This window comes from Mizuhopecten yessoensis, unplaced genomic scaffold, assembly GCF_002113885.1.
Source record: "Mizuhopecten yessoensis strain PY_sf001 unplaced genomic scaffold, ASM211388v2 scaffold10789, whole genome shotgun sequence".
In the NCBI taxonomy this organism is placed as follows: domain Eukaryota; kingdom Metazoa; phylum Mollusca; class Bivalvia; order Pectinida; family Pectinidae; genus Mizuhopecten; species Mizuhopecten yessoensis.
The window spans coordinates 53,110-68,245 of NW_018408722.1; the positions used below are offsets into that span (position 1 = coordinate 53,110).

Genomic DNA, 15,136 nt, shown 5'->3' on the forward strand with positions numbered 1-15,136 from the left:
GTAAAACAATGTTGAAAATGTTAGGTTCCACAATACAAGTTTCAAGTGAGACAACGACCCAACCATCGTCTACCTCAGGTGTCTCAACCTCAGGAGGCACATCGTCTTTGTCGACTACTGTCGGTACAGGAGCAACAACAGCTGCAACGACCACCCTGTCAACGCCATCTCAGGGTAAATTCCCATCAAAACAAAAATAGTTCATAATTTGCTGAGGAGATTTCTAATTATCCCACGTTTAATCTCTTAAAAATAATTCATATTCTTTTCATTGTGTGAAATCGAACTCACGAAAAACAATGTACGGAATCTTAAATTACCATAATATAATGTAGTTATTGGCTGATCATTTTACAGTCTCTACCACAACAGAAAAGCCAACTATCCCGACGCAGCCTTCTGTAACGACTCCAACTGAGTCAACAGCTACTTCTACGGGGTCTACACGTTCTGGTGGTATGGATTTAATGCTATTACATCTGAACTGTATCTACCTGTATTATCCATAACGTACGGCATGTTTTAATATTAATGTTGCATATGAAACATTGTTGTTGATTGTCTCTATTGAGATATCAAAAGGTACAACAGTTCGACACCATTGCATCAAAACAAACAGGGAAAGGGATAGCAAAAAAAGAGATGTAAAGTTATCTGACTAAAACAGCAGTCATAAAAAGGTGGACACCAATCAGTATTTTGTTCTTCATTTGTTTGTCATATGCAGCATACGTCTATTGTTATAGTATGACCTAATACAAGGTGTATCTGCATTAAAAACATATTTGTTATGTCAGACATTGACATAACATATTAATATATATGGAGTTAGTTGTTGCCATTCACATTCATGTTAAACAATGTTCACAATGCATCAGTTCCGATCTGTTCGACGATCCGGCAATCAAAATATCTTATAAACCAATTCAACTTTTGCTTTGAATGCAAGTCATAGTGTTTTTCTAACAACTTACACGACGATAGAATGGCAGTAAATGGTCCTAATATTGTGAATACGTGTTGACTTATAAACATCCTATCATCTGAACGTTCAATCCCTGTTCGTACTCAATATAAGCCTTTCATGTCTGAACAAACTACCGTCGGCACAACTACTTGCGTTGTTAAGACAATTCTTTATGGGACAAAAATGACCAGTAAATAGCCGTCACATTTCTCAATCTACCAGCTGCAATTGCTCAAATCTTTACATCAGTATTCAAAAATTTAAGGTAATATATAAATTACTTTTCGTTTTTCGATGCGCCATGCAATATGGTCGCAGCTTCTGAATAATAAAAATGTAGATATTGACCGATTCCGCAAAAATTGTACATGTGCATGTATGACGGCTCCGAAGACACTACGGCTACGATCTAATGGCACAGTTTCCTATCGAGTGCACGTAGAATACTCACCGTGCAAACATCGTACGCATACGGCACATCGTGTAATGTTGTGCTATTCCATAACTGTAAATATAATCTCTACTTAAAAACATTGCATGCTGTATATTTCGAGGATCCACCTTTCAAATTGCAGTATCGACAACGGCAAGCACATCAGGAACAACTGTGAGTGAGACAACATCAGTTTCAGAAACCACGTCTGCTGCTACCTCAACATCGAAGGCACCAACAACAAAGACTGCACCATTATCGACAACTGTCGAAAAAACATCACCAACCACATCTATAATCACCACTGGTACAAGTAGCGGGACTTCCCCAAGTACAGCAGGTCTGTATACAAGACATTCAATATTGTGATATATGTGGTTGATCGGGAAGCGTTAATGTCGTCTCTCATGACAGTCACATTACAAACAAATACCATACCAGAACCAAAGTTTCCAACTTTGTATGAAAACCAATGGTGAAATGTGCTTGCATTATGACGTTACATGATTGCAAATACGCATTAAAGTTGACAAAACGAAAACTGTCTATTCAGCTGATAACTGATTCAAAACTTGATTCTATACAGAATACGCAAAATGTGTCCCAATGTTAAGGGTTGCATTTGATGTGTACATTATCTGGTCAAAAAACCTGCTTAGACAGGATTACTGACGACCAAAATCTTTGAAACTTTACCTGGAGCCTTTTATTGAATGTATTTCAATAACATTATTTCAGAGTCTAATCAGATCTATTCTCTTCATCTAAAGGTTTGAAATGATTCATAGATTCTAGTAGATTTAAGGAGGACATTTTGACGGTCGTCACATATGGTGTACTGAATTGCAATTAGTGTATGCCGCAATAAAGAGAAAAAAACAAAATCTACGAATTCACATACGACATAATCGGTGTCACAAGCATCCATATGAACGACGTCTGTAAACGAAACCTACCTGCTGAACAATTGTGTGTAAACCCCTTCCTAATTTCAGTTTCGACAACAACAAGCACCTCATCAACATCTGCTAGTGAGACGACGATAATTTCAGAAACCACGTCTACTGCTACCTCAACATCAAAGGCACCAACAACGACGACCGCTCCTACATCTGCAACAACAAAGCCCTACCAGGAAACAACGACACCGACAACTGTGTCTTCTGCTGGTACAACAGCGTCTTCGACATTCCACAGCACAGCAGGTGCGTTTGCATTGCATTCAATGTTAAGGATGTATGTCTATATATTATCCATTCGAAACAATCGTTATGTCTTTTAATTTTGCAGTGTTTCTTTTATAAAACGATACCAGAATTTCATAACATATTAAACGACACTAAATTTCAAAAATGCATACGATGCTGAACACCAAATTAAAACAACAAATGCAATGCAGATCGGATACGCACGAACCAAATACATCATTATAATAGTATGTAAAGTAAGTGATTGTTGGAGAAAAGTTGTTTTAAATGGAGATTCAGGTAGAGTTCTCAAAGATGCATATTTTATTTTGAATTAAACATAACAAGTATTATAACTTCTGCTATCCCGTTTCATATGGTTTTATGATATCCTTTTAACTATTCCTTCACCTTTAATTTGACGTTAAACAACCAGTATTATGGCATAGATATTGTTCGTTTGATACAATCAATGTTAAAAATGAAACGTTCAACAACACAAGTTCCAGGTGAGGCAACGACTGTCGGTACATGAGCAACAATTGTCAAACAACATCTTTCTCAACGTCAACTCATAGTTAATGCAGCGGGTAATAAATAGAAAATAGCCTATAAAATAGAATATTATTAATTCCGTCATCGCTTTATACACCAATATTAATTGTAATCGGTCAATGTGATTGCTATGATTTTGAAAAAATATGATGCAACACATTCATTCATCGCTTATTTAAAAGGCTCTACCACTACAAAAGGACTCAATGTCCTACGCCATAATTAACGACCACTCCTTCTGAAGCAATAACTACCTCTATGGAGTCAAAAACTATCGGTATAAATTAAACATTATTGCTGAGTTTTATTCTCTCGTACTTCATCCAATTTTCAAAATAACGTACTTACTGGAAAAGCACAACTTGTGTTCGGTTAGATTTTCAAATCTTGACTCGTCGGGTTGATACCGTATTGCATTTGAAGCCTGAGCGATAAACCGTTATTTTTTACTTTTTATATTTTGAAATTCATCCTCACAAACATGCCTGTATATATACATACATATAAACATGAAACGAGCGTTTCTTTCCTCACATCCAGTGTATATGTTTTATCATTCTGTCGTTATTTGTTATGTGCATATATGTTAATATGCTTGTACATATACCTGTATATATAACAGCGCTAGGTCAAAGGTAACGTCAACACAGAAAAGTTCATTTGTGGAAAAAAACCCACAAATACTGTGACAAACAACATCTGTTTTACAAATATGTGCGCGTGGTTATTTGGAATTGCATTATATGTTGCATTCATAGTGTCAACAATTGGAACTATGACAACACCGTCTTCCTCATCAACGCTCTCCACTACCTCACAATCAACAACGACCGCCGGCACAACACACACCGTAGCAACTTCTCCGTCAGAAACTATGACGTTGACGTCTATTGTTTCAACTGGTACGCCACAACCTACTACTACCCAGAGTACAACAGGTAAACACATTATACATCAGACTCATTTAGCAAAAATGATTGGCCAGGTTGTTATTTGCCCGGCGTTTCCTGCTATCGACATGAAGTTCACAAAATAGGACAGATTAGTCTAGATTCGTCTGTTTTGACGTCACGCCATCAATCCATCAACGTCACGTCAACCCTGAATTTAACATGTAACGTTTCCATTACATTGTGTATAATGGGCGAATAGGGTAAGAGAAAAAGATAATTCACCCCTTCCTCATTTTGGTAAGATAAGGGAATCTCAACCCTCGGGGAAACATTCTTAAAATTGCCAAACACTCGTGTTCGTTTTCAACCTAGGGAATAGGGAAGTAAAATTGAACCGGAAATGCCTGTAATGGCGAACAATTTAAGTTTGTCAATTTTAATTATTAGAAATATTCCTATAATTCTATTAGAGAGGTTTTGAGAAAATGAGGCAAGATTAAAATGATCGGCCTCACTGTCACAAAGAAAGTATTTTACAAGCGTCCGATATTGAGTTGTCAAAGTTTATCAATGAATATATATAAACCTAAGGGTTTTATATGCAGGCTACAGGTAAGAAACAAAGTTAAAATTTCTTCCTGTTCCTTGCATTGTATTCCTCTATGGAACAAAAAAGGACAACACAGCACATTTACTTTGCGCACACCCTGCGCCCATCGTCCGCAAATTGTGTAAACAAATGTGAGATTTCACAATCGATCGCCCTGATTTGCAACTTACGCGCACATATGTGCTATAAAGTTTGATTGGTTGGTCGATATTATGGATGATATATTATAACAATGACTGTTAAACTACCAATAATGATATTATAGTGTCAATTAGATTCACTACTAGTTCACAAACGTATAGTGAATTGCATGGAGTTTCTCAATCTTCAAGATCCGTGTTACTATAAAACATGCAACGAATGTTACAAGAGAAGAATAGAGTTCTTTAATGATTTACGATTTATCAAAACACAACTGGATCTTACTTTTGTTCATTGTGTCTGTTTCGCTTTGTTTTGAAATTGCACACCTCCTTAACAGTTGACTAGTGATACAAAATTGTATCCGTTTCCTAGTAATTCACAGATAATTGGTAATAATTAAGGTTGCTTTGTTTAGATGCACAGAGTGTATGGCCATAAACCCCACACTTATCGATTAAAGTAATTTCAAAATAATTCTGTTGAGCAATATATCCATTTATGTTAGAAAAACAGAATAACCTTGGTAAAAAGGAAAGATACAAGTACAAGGTTAAATACGATTTTTTTATATACACATCCTATTCCTAAATAGATATCAATAAACGATACCTATCCGATAACTGTGCACACGCTATTATCGCACAGTATTCCGTCTTTGCGTATTGCAGTGTTATCTTCTCTTGTGAGCAGGTATTGATAGTTACGTCATTGGTTTGTATGAGAAAATTACGTCATTTTCTCAAAAAATATGACGTTACTCTCACAAACCAATGACGTAACAATCAATACCTGCTCTCAAGAGAAGATAACCCTGCAATACGCAAAGACGGAATACCCTCGTACGCACACTTCTGACATCATGTACTGTCGTGCAACCCCGCTAATGCAGACGCACATTATTAAGAAAAATGACTTTACAACCCTAGCAAATTTATCATTTCTGTAAACAAACCTCAGATACGTAAAATCGTATTACCTTAAAAAAATAACAATAAAATGCATTATCATATAATACTTAAAATGCAGGGTGTTTTCGGTGAGGAAGGTTTTGGGTTCTGTCCCCTGGCCAAGACATACCAAAGTCTTTAAAAATGGTAGTTTCTACTCCTGCTTAACGCGCAGCAAATTAGGAGTGGGACGACTGGTTCGCCCGTTGTCAGTATAATGTGACCGGGTGGGGCGTCCTGCTGTATGTCTCAGTGAGGTAGCACTATAAAGTCGGCATCAGTTCCGCGCTATCACAAGGAGACAAACACGAACATATCGCAGCCTCCCAAAATACACACACATACACTACACGCATGCATCTTGCACACATGGGAGGCCGTCCTTAAATGACCTTAGCTGTTAATAGGACGTTAAACAAAATCAAACAAACAAACAAACAAACAAACAAGTTTTCGGAACATATTTAAAATAAAACATATTAAATTTGTCCTAACAATGATGCTACAACATTTATATTATGTATATAGTATCAATTAATTTGCAAGACATAGTTTAATGTTTATTTTGCAAAAGACATATGATATGTTCGTAAGAATATAAATATTGTCAAAGTATTTATGTCTGTTACCCATTGTGTTTTTTAAAGAATCGACTACAACCCTTTCTCAAACTACTACGCACGAGTGTGAGGAAGAGGACGTTATGAAGAGACCGGACCTCATCAATACCGATAATATCAATATTAAATATCCTGATGGTACACCATTTGATCTAGATGACAACGAAGCACTTCTTGATAGCTTTGCAGAATATGCCGATATACCGGAAAATGTTGAAATAACATTAGTATTCAGTAGAATTATCTCACCGGTCAGACTGGTCATCACAGGACCAGATGATTTACAAAATGGAAATGTGAAGTCGTTCACTTTGGAGTTCCCTGATTCAGCATATGAGCCAAGACCTAAACTGGTAAGGGTACATTGCTTTAAAAACAACCATCATTGCTGTTGAATAAGTATCACTCATTGTACTGTTATAACCATTTCACAGTTTGTTTCTTGTTGTAGTGTAGGCTATGCTTTATGGGTTGAACCAGAGATTCGTTCTGCTATTTTGATGTCAATGATAACTGGTTTTCTTTACCAGTGTTAATAACCAATGACAAACACTAAATCATTCGCATTTGATAAGAGAATGACCTAGAGATGAACATAGTGGTTTGTGAATTCGTTCATATATTTTAATACAGTGACCTGGTATTACGTTTTTCATTTCCATTTATCCTGAGCGAATACTCCTTATTGAGTCACATGGATTAACAGTTAATCTATCACAATCAAATCTAGCTTAAAGTTTGGTGAGTGCATGTTTGTGCATAATGGAGAAGTTTTAAAAAGGATATGAGATATGTTTAAAATTAAATCCCACCAAATGTGGGCATTTCCTATACATGATTAATGGTTATATACTGAGTTTTGACATTTTGCAAAGTATATTTCTGCTAGCTGTCATTCATCGATGTTGTTTTTGCAAGTGTTCAAAAGGTAGCATAACGTTAAAGTAAGATATATAAACCCAACATTTCTTTTTATTTCATCCATGATATATAATGTATTTCATTGTAGCAAAATAATATGTTATAGGAATAACCACGCAAGGTTCAACCTGATTCCAACAGACTAAGATACATGTTAATCTATCTCGATTTAAGAAAAAATAAAAAAATCTTGATATAAGGATTCTGCAGGTTATACAACGAACATTTGTTTATTATTTGCTTATTATATGTACATTTTGTATTTGCAGGTGGGAAATGAAGAGTTTAGTAAAATTAAAATCGTTTTGAATGAGAAATTTAAACCAAACCGTCCATACAGAATTCACATACAAATACTTCAATGTAAAGGTAAGTGATTATTAAATCATTGTCCTGTATGAATTTATGTCAGCTGAACATTTAGTAAAATATGTATCATTTATGTACTTTAAAAAGTGTACATCTGTTGGTCTTTATATACTATAAATACCTGGCGTATGTTTATACCATATGCGTGATATAATCACCATTTAGCATTTGATGATACCTCATTTCCATTAAGGTGATGACCAAACAACATGGTATTTTTTACAATTTTTCTTCACGGCCGATGTAGTTGTATTTTTTCCGTTATCGTATTTGCATGTTTCAGTTATTGCTTTGTATCGTATCTTTTCATATTGTATGGTGCGATATGGACAGTGAAAACAATTACACTGGTATTAAAATCGTTTTTAGGTCTTCTTTCTTAACTTCCATTTACACGGATTAAATATTCAGATATTGTGTATATCCATAAATATATATAACTCCATGCAATACTTATGACAAGACACAACTTTTTCTACCTGACCATGTTTACACTGTAGTTATTTTAATCAACAGAAGGAGAAACAACAGCGACAACCACGGCTAGCTCGACTCAATCAACAACAGGTATGTTGTTTCTTGTTTGCCTCATACATGTCTGTATATTCAAGTTTGATTTTAACATAGGCTTGGAATGAACTCCAAATATACATGTATATTATGTATAATTATTCAACTCCGATTACTCACATGCTTATAAATTAGCGACAAAACTAAAAAAGAGGTGTTTTTTATATTTAACACACATTGATTGCATAGCTTATATTAGTAAAATATTGGCAATATAGAAGCAAATTGTTCTTGAACAGCTGAAGTCATAGCCGAATACTTTGCCTATTTAAGCCTTAAAACATATATAAATACAGGTGACAGGAATTGGTCGTATTAGTATCTTGTTTTAGTCAACATAAAGGTCGGATCGTGTCAGGTAAAAGGCTGAGCTGTTGTTATAGGCACGTGCTTTTAATATATTTTCAAAAACTTGTGCCTTCGACAGGTCATTTTTTATAAATAAAAATGGTAAGCGAGTATGTCTTTAAATGAATGAACATTATGATTAGTGTAAGTGACAATGTTCATTACAGCTTCTTGAATGGTTGCAAAGTACGTTGTGTATTTTCAAGTAATGAACACATATTTGGATTTCTGTGCATTTCACTTAGCTTCTTAGGTTCAGAACAGTCCATGTTTTGTGACGATGAATTACAAATGTATAGAAAAATATTACTTTATCTGATAAAAAAAACGTGGTCATATCTGTCTCCTGTCACCACCGTCAGCTTTAATTCACTGTCTTTCATAAAAATAATCGTTTATCGTTTATATAGTTTGGTGGGCAACTTTCTTCATAACAATTGATAAAGAGGGTTATCGATACTTTATAAACACTGTAGGTGCCGTTCAGATTGCCGCAATATCGCTGTTAGTTAAATTTTACCCAAAGTAGTAATTTCAATACAGTTGTTATTTTCACTAAGAAGCTGCAATATAATGATTATTGTTAAATCCTAATCAGGTTTAAATATATGCATATTTGCGTAAGCCCCTTTATCAAATAGATAATAGTGTACCTGTGTTTCTGTGCATATGCGATTGCCTGTTTTGTTCATATCTAAAGTACAATAACAAGGATATACTTGTGTTAACCCTTTGTATAATTACATTGCATATTGATGCACATTATCGATCTTTTATTATCAAAAAGCGTTATGAAACTTGAATATTAACCTTATTTAAGACTTCGAAAGACTCCAAAAAACATTAGAAACAATAATTATACATGCAATGTAAAGATAAAATCACTTTGGAAGCGGCAAATATTTTGTTGGGTTGATTTAGAGTTGACATATTCTAGATGATATTTCACAATGTGACTGAATTATAAATGCATACATGTTTCACGCGTAGTATAATTTTCTTCACTTTGATTTGCATTCCATATTCAATGTTCACAATATTTTTTACACTAATCACATTACTTTACAACATAGTTAATTGTTTAAATATTTTATTTTAACAAGCTATATCAAATACATTTTGTAAGCATTTTACCTCACAGGACATGCAGTAAAACCACCCACAGTCACAACAGTTCAACCATCAATTTCTTTCCCTTCGACAACGACACAATCGCTCGAAACAATTTCTGAGGGCACAAAAGGTATTCACTGTTAATGATATACACTTATCACATTCTAAAATCCAGAATACGCAACCACAGACTTGTTTCTGAATACTTCAATATAGTATGATGGTTAAAACGATTAACAATCATCATTGACTTATTTATTAAAGTAAGTAAATTCAATATAAGTTATAATGTAACGGCTGTACAGTTAAGTAATAACAAAACGACATACGTTCCAAAAGCTTTGGGGGCCTTTCTTACAACACTTATAAATGACAGCAGCGCATTCGCAGTATTGAAGTACAAATTTATCTGTGTGTTTGTGTAGCAAAATATTTTATCCGAACATTTAAACAAGATACATTGTTCAAAATTTAAATGAACTTATACCTATTGATCTTACACAAAAATGGTAATTGTTTTTAGTTTATTTTCATTTTTGTTTCAAATGATCTCTTTTTAAGGCGGAGGTGTAGTTACAACACAAACAACACTACCATCAACAACAGCAGAAACTGGAACAACACAGGGTATTCTGTCCATTTTTATCTCATAGGCGTTGCTACCTTACTCTAACATTGCATTTAATGTTGTTTAAACAACATAGACCTGTTGGTTTGTTTAAACGACATATAAACAACCACATTTGTACCTCCATTACAATTAAACGTCAAACAATTAGTACATTATCTTTCATTGTGTTATGAGAAAATCAAATTTGGCAACCGTGCATTTGTTTCATGGACGTGGTTTTCATGCATCATCCATCCATGTCAGGTTTAAACTTCACTACGGACTATTGTGTCGTTGAACTGCCCTTGTTTATAGTGTTCTGTTCCAAGGATTTCGTTTTGTTTTGTAAGTTACTTGACAAGTATAAAATTTTACTTTCCACCCTTATTATTTGTTACATTAGCTTTACATAATTGTTTTGATATCACTTTTACATTTTAATCACTTTGATTTAATAAATAAGACAAAACAGATAGTCATACATTTCATTTCATTTCTGTATTTTCCTCTAGAGAATTAGGACAATACAGATCCCTTTTGACCAGTTTTTAAATACTTTGGGAACTATGTTTAACTATCAAATCACAACTCTTAACTTGATGTGACTTAAGTTGAATTTTACAGTCAAAGATACGAATATGAAAAAGATTCACTGAACTTTACATAAATTAATGTTATAAGGTATGTTTTAATTTTTTAACAATAAATCTTATCTGATCAAATCGTGCGTCATCATTGATTTCATTATGAAATTGGAACAGCAAAATGCTTAACACGTTCTTTAAATGACTCACTTTGTATAAGTTCCAGTCGATTTGTGTCCTGTGTTCTTATGAATCTGACTTAATGCAAAGGTCATCTATGGTAAGATGCTAAAGTGCTTTTCCATCTATTACATTTCAATACATGTAGTTTGGTGGTGTTGTTATAATGACAGCTATTTCCAGCATTAGTGGGATCCCTTGTATCCGTCAGAATGAAAAAAGAATAGATTATGAACGTCGAGGTTGTTGCCCTAGTTAAGGGACTGTTCGTTGTGTATTTCATTTTCTGGATATGCTACCAAAGAGGCTCTCCTATAAACTGACCTGATTTTTAACACAATATAACAAATCCCTTACATGACTCAAATTGTCTTCATTCGTTGTTACACACATACTTGTCTCCCTGTAAACAGGTTTTTTTTTAATGTTGTTATGCTGATAACCTAGTTTTCGAACCTGGACTTTTTTTTGTATATGAGTCTCTTTTGATGATACCGTTTTGGATTCAATGATTCCCTTTTTATTTCCACACAATAAATAATAACACTTATTGCAGCTTTTCTTTATACCTTTTTTGGCATGGATTTTATGATTAGAACATAGAAACAAAGCAAATAGACATTTCATTAACCTAGCAGGTCTTTTTCCCGATAAGTTACTGCGAATAACATTTGATCTTTACATCTCTTTCAAATAACAGAAACCTCGACACAAGGCACTGGTGCAACTACGTCATTATCGACGACATCAAGAGGTACTAAGCAATACTTCACGATGAATTTTACGCAATAATTAGCCTCCAATTAAAACAGAATATATTTTTATAAGTGATTACTGTATTTACGTTGTATAATTGTTTAATATCTCTGTGATATACTGTGACATGTAAGTGTTAATATTTCTGTCTTGAAACAGAGGTGGGTTGCCCTGAATATTTGACAAATTCTTTGGTCTGCACAATCGTTATTACTTCTTTGCAATTATATGTAATATAAATAACTCATGCATGCATGATGAGTTAGAGTACCTAGCGAGAAATGATTTATTTAGTGCAGAAGATGCGCACAGCCATCGCAGTGGTTATAATCTGTTCCTATCTGTATGTAGGTTAGAAAATGTTTTGTACTAACTACTTCAACACCAGTCGACTGCCTCTGATGAATATTGTATTTTCAAATACTTTTATGAGATTTTGACAAGATTTATTTAGTTTTAGTGTGCTGTGCATTTTTAGTAAGCTACAATCAGAATACCGGTACCCTGTTTTCACTGAATTATTCTTAAATAAAGGGGTGTTACGTATCCCCTTTGTGTTTGCGTGTTACGAACATAAGTGAAGGTAACTTTTCTTGATATGATGTATGCGTGAAGAAAACGCACTGAAATTACTGAACCACTGATGTGGTTATTTTCAATTAATTCAGGTACATAATTATATGTTATATTGATTTTACCTTTGAGAATAAGGAAGATACTTGCTATTCCATACATTGTATGTGTTAAATTGCATAACAGGATCAACAACAATCACAGCAACAACCCCATCACGCGCAACCACAACAGAGGCACCATCGACCACTTCAACAGGTTAGTGAATTACATCTATAGAAATTGCGTTATAAATCAATGTGGCCAACCTGTCGGATTTTCAATCTTGTAACATCTTCCGTATAGACATTAAAGAAGCAAGAAATCCTAGTAATTTCATTTTTATTTAGGTGAATGCAGGACCTTCAACAAATGTTCGCAAATAAAAAAATGTTCAATAAGTTCCTCCTGCAATAACAGTATGTCAACACGTGGCAACTTTGTAAAGTTACCGCATTACTGCATAAATACAACCAAACATGTTTTATTTCGCGCCTTATTCGGCAATTCATCAATGTGCTTGGATAACATGTTTTAGGGGAAGTAAAACAAAAATCTATTGATACCGTAACTAAGCGGGGAAAACCCAGTGTATCATTACTCTAATGACGTCATTACATTAACACTAATCTTACACAGATAGTCACAAGGCTTAATTAAGTTAGCGATGATGAACAATATTTGATTTGCTGATTTTTCTTCAGTCTATATATTTGAAACTGCCTTTTTTCAAAAGTTCAACAATTTCAAATTTTGAACCAATTATTTCACTATGCTGTTAATATTTCCTCAGTTTAATAATGACTGTATATGGATATGTTTACATATCATCAGTTGGAACAGGGAGTACTGAGTTCTTAGTGAACAAACCAACTACTGGTATCACAGGTACATGTATACACAACACTGCACATTTTCCTTACTATGCACCTAGATGAATGTTTTAGTTAAGATGTAAAATATATAATCATGCGTCATATGTGTTGAGAGTTGAATTCATAATCTGTATTGGCCGCTAATACAACATAATACTTGGCAGTTTGTAAACATTAATACGTAATGAGCAGAGCATTTTATTTCAATTCTTCGGAAAATATTGGCTTAGTGGATCCTATGATGTATTACTTTTAGAACTACTGTCAATAGTCAATATATATGCGAAAGTATTTTCTCAAATAGGAAAGTCTTGGAGAATGATTTTTTTTTTAATTTTTGGGGCAAAGTAACAATAAATATATTATTTTAAATACTAGTGATTTAGTGATAACATTAAATTGTTACACGAGCAAAAGACGTAATTTATGATAATGCTGTGCAGACCATGATTATGACAGAACCATTCGTCATTACAAACTGCAACAGATCAAAATATCTAGAGCAGCTGATTTAAATATCTCATTTGTAATATTTGCATTGCAATCTTGAAACACAATTCACCCAAATTCTGATAACAGCACACCCTTCTGCTTCATTAAGCACAAACTGTTACATTGCACTCACCCAACGGTATTGCACATTTTTACATTTCAACAAACTTTCTTTATATTTCCAAAATTGCGAGCATCGTAAAACAGCGTTGCAAATTCTGCTTCTTAACATTCTTCCCAAGCAGAAATATATCTGATATGATAATTATGTGTGAAAAATACAAAAGTAGTTTCAAAATATATCAAATGTACAAATCAGAATTTATTATATAATAATTTATTATATATCTTTGTATATATGGGTACACAAAAATGCATCAGGACTTATTACAAATGATTGAACAAACTATGTCTTAACTTCGTTGCGCTAAACAAAATGTTCTTATCTATTATTACATTATTCCTCAAAGCAAACACGACACACCTCCAATCCCTTCATTCGCAGTTACCCAAGCACCATTTACACTTGGTGGTCGGGAAAGCATCGACAAAGCAATGTGAATAACTGTACAATATTTTATTTCAAGAAAGTACAGGCCTGACACTTCCTACTCAATCATCATCTCAAACATCCTCAACCACAGAAAGCGTTTCAGGTAATGCACCCTCATTTGTACGGCACTAAGTAATTCTTACTTATATTTGTTTATATGCAACCATTTAGATATTGCCCTACGTGGCTAGAAGAAAAATCTCAAAGGGGCATTTCATTAACTGCATAATACATTACTCGTGTAGTGGGTTTTTTCTTCACCTCTTAGCTTGAATTTGCTCATTTATCTGATGGAGAACCGTAACGCAATAAAAGTTTTACGTATATAGCCTACCATATCAAACATTAGAAAAAGTATGCAGAATACACTACCCACGGCTACAAACTGGATTAAAACCAATTAACGTGTTCACAGCGGTGACAATATTGAATCGTATCCTAGCAGATATATCATCATTCCTATCTACATCGATATACTAATGCACAAAACGTCTCATACATACATGGTAGGTCTGTTTTATATGAAAACATGATTTTCTCATTCGACTTCTATCACAGTCAACGCTAAACACTAAACAAGTACGACTATATTTCGTTATATTTATAATCTGTAATGGACACTAAATAATCTAGAGCTGATCAAAAATATATCTGAGTCGTATTATCTTTAACCGGTATCGCGAATACTACGTTTAACAGAGATATCTTCAGAAGGTAGTACAGAGTCCACAAAATCAGTGGTATCATCAACAACAGCAACATCAGGAACAACAGCCGAAACATCAACGACAGCGGTG

At 34.1% G+C, this 15,136-nt stretch overlaps 1 protein-coding gene across 1 annotated transcript in view; it reads left to right on the forward strand.

The window, feature by feature from the left end:
* Positions 1-15,136, forward strand: part of LOC110462411 (mucin-2-like) — a 115,584-nt gene that overhangs the window by 51,602 nt on the left and 48,846 nt on the right. The window contains exons 14-26 of the mRNA XM_021516358.1: positions 358-456; positions 1,543-1,740; positions 2,396-2,605; positions 3,901-4,080; positions 6,384-6,709; positions 7,547-7,646; positions 8,163-8,213; positions 9,706-9,807; positions 10,239-10,304; positions 11,752-11,805; positions 12,567-12,638; positions 13,254-13,307; positions 14,374-14,442. Of these exons, the coding sequence (XP_021372033.1) occupies positions 358-456; positions 1,543-1,740; positions 2,396-2,605; positions 3,901-4,080; positions 6,384-6,709; positions 7,547-7,646; positions 8,163-8,213; positions 9,706-9,807; positions 10,239-10,304; positions 11,752-11,805; positions 12,567-12,638; positions 13,254-13,307; positions 14,374-14,442 (1,581 nt within the window). The remainder of the gene's footprint in view (positions 1-357; positions 457-1,542; positions 1,741-2,395; positions 2,606-3,900; positions 4,081-6,383; positions 6,710-7,546; positions 7,647-8,162; positions 8,214-9,705; positions 9,808-10,238; positions 10,305-11,751; positions 11,806-12,566; positions 12,639-13,253; positions 13,308-14,373; positions 14,443-15,136) is intronic.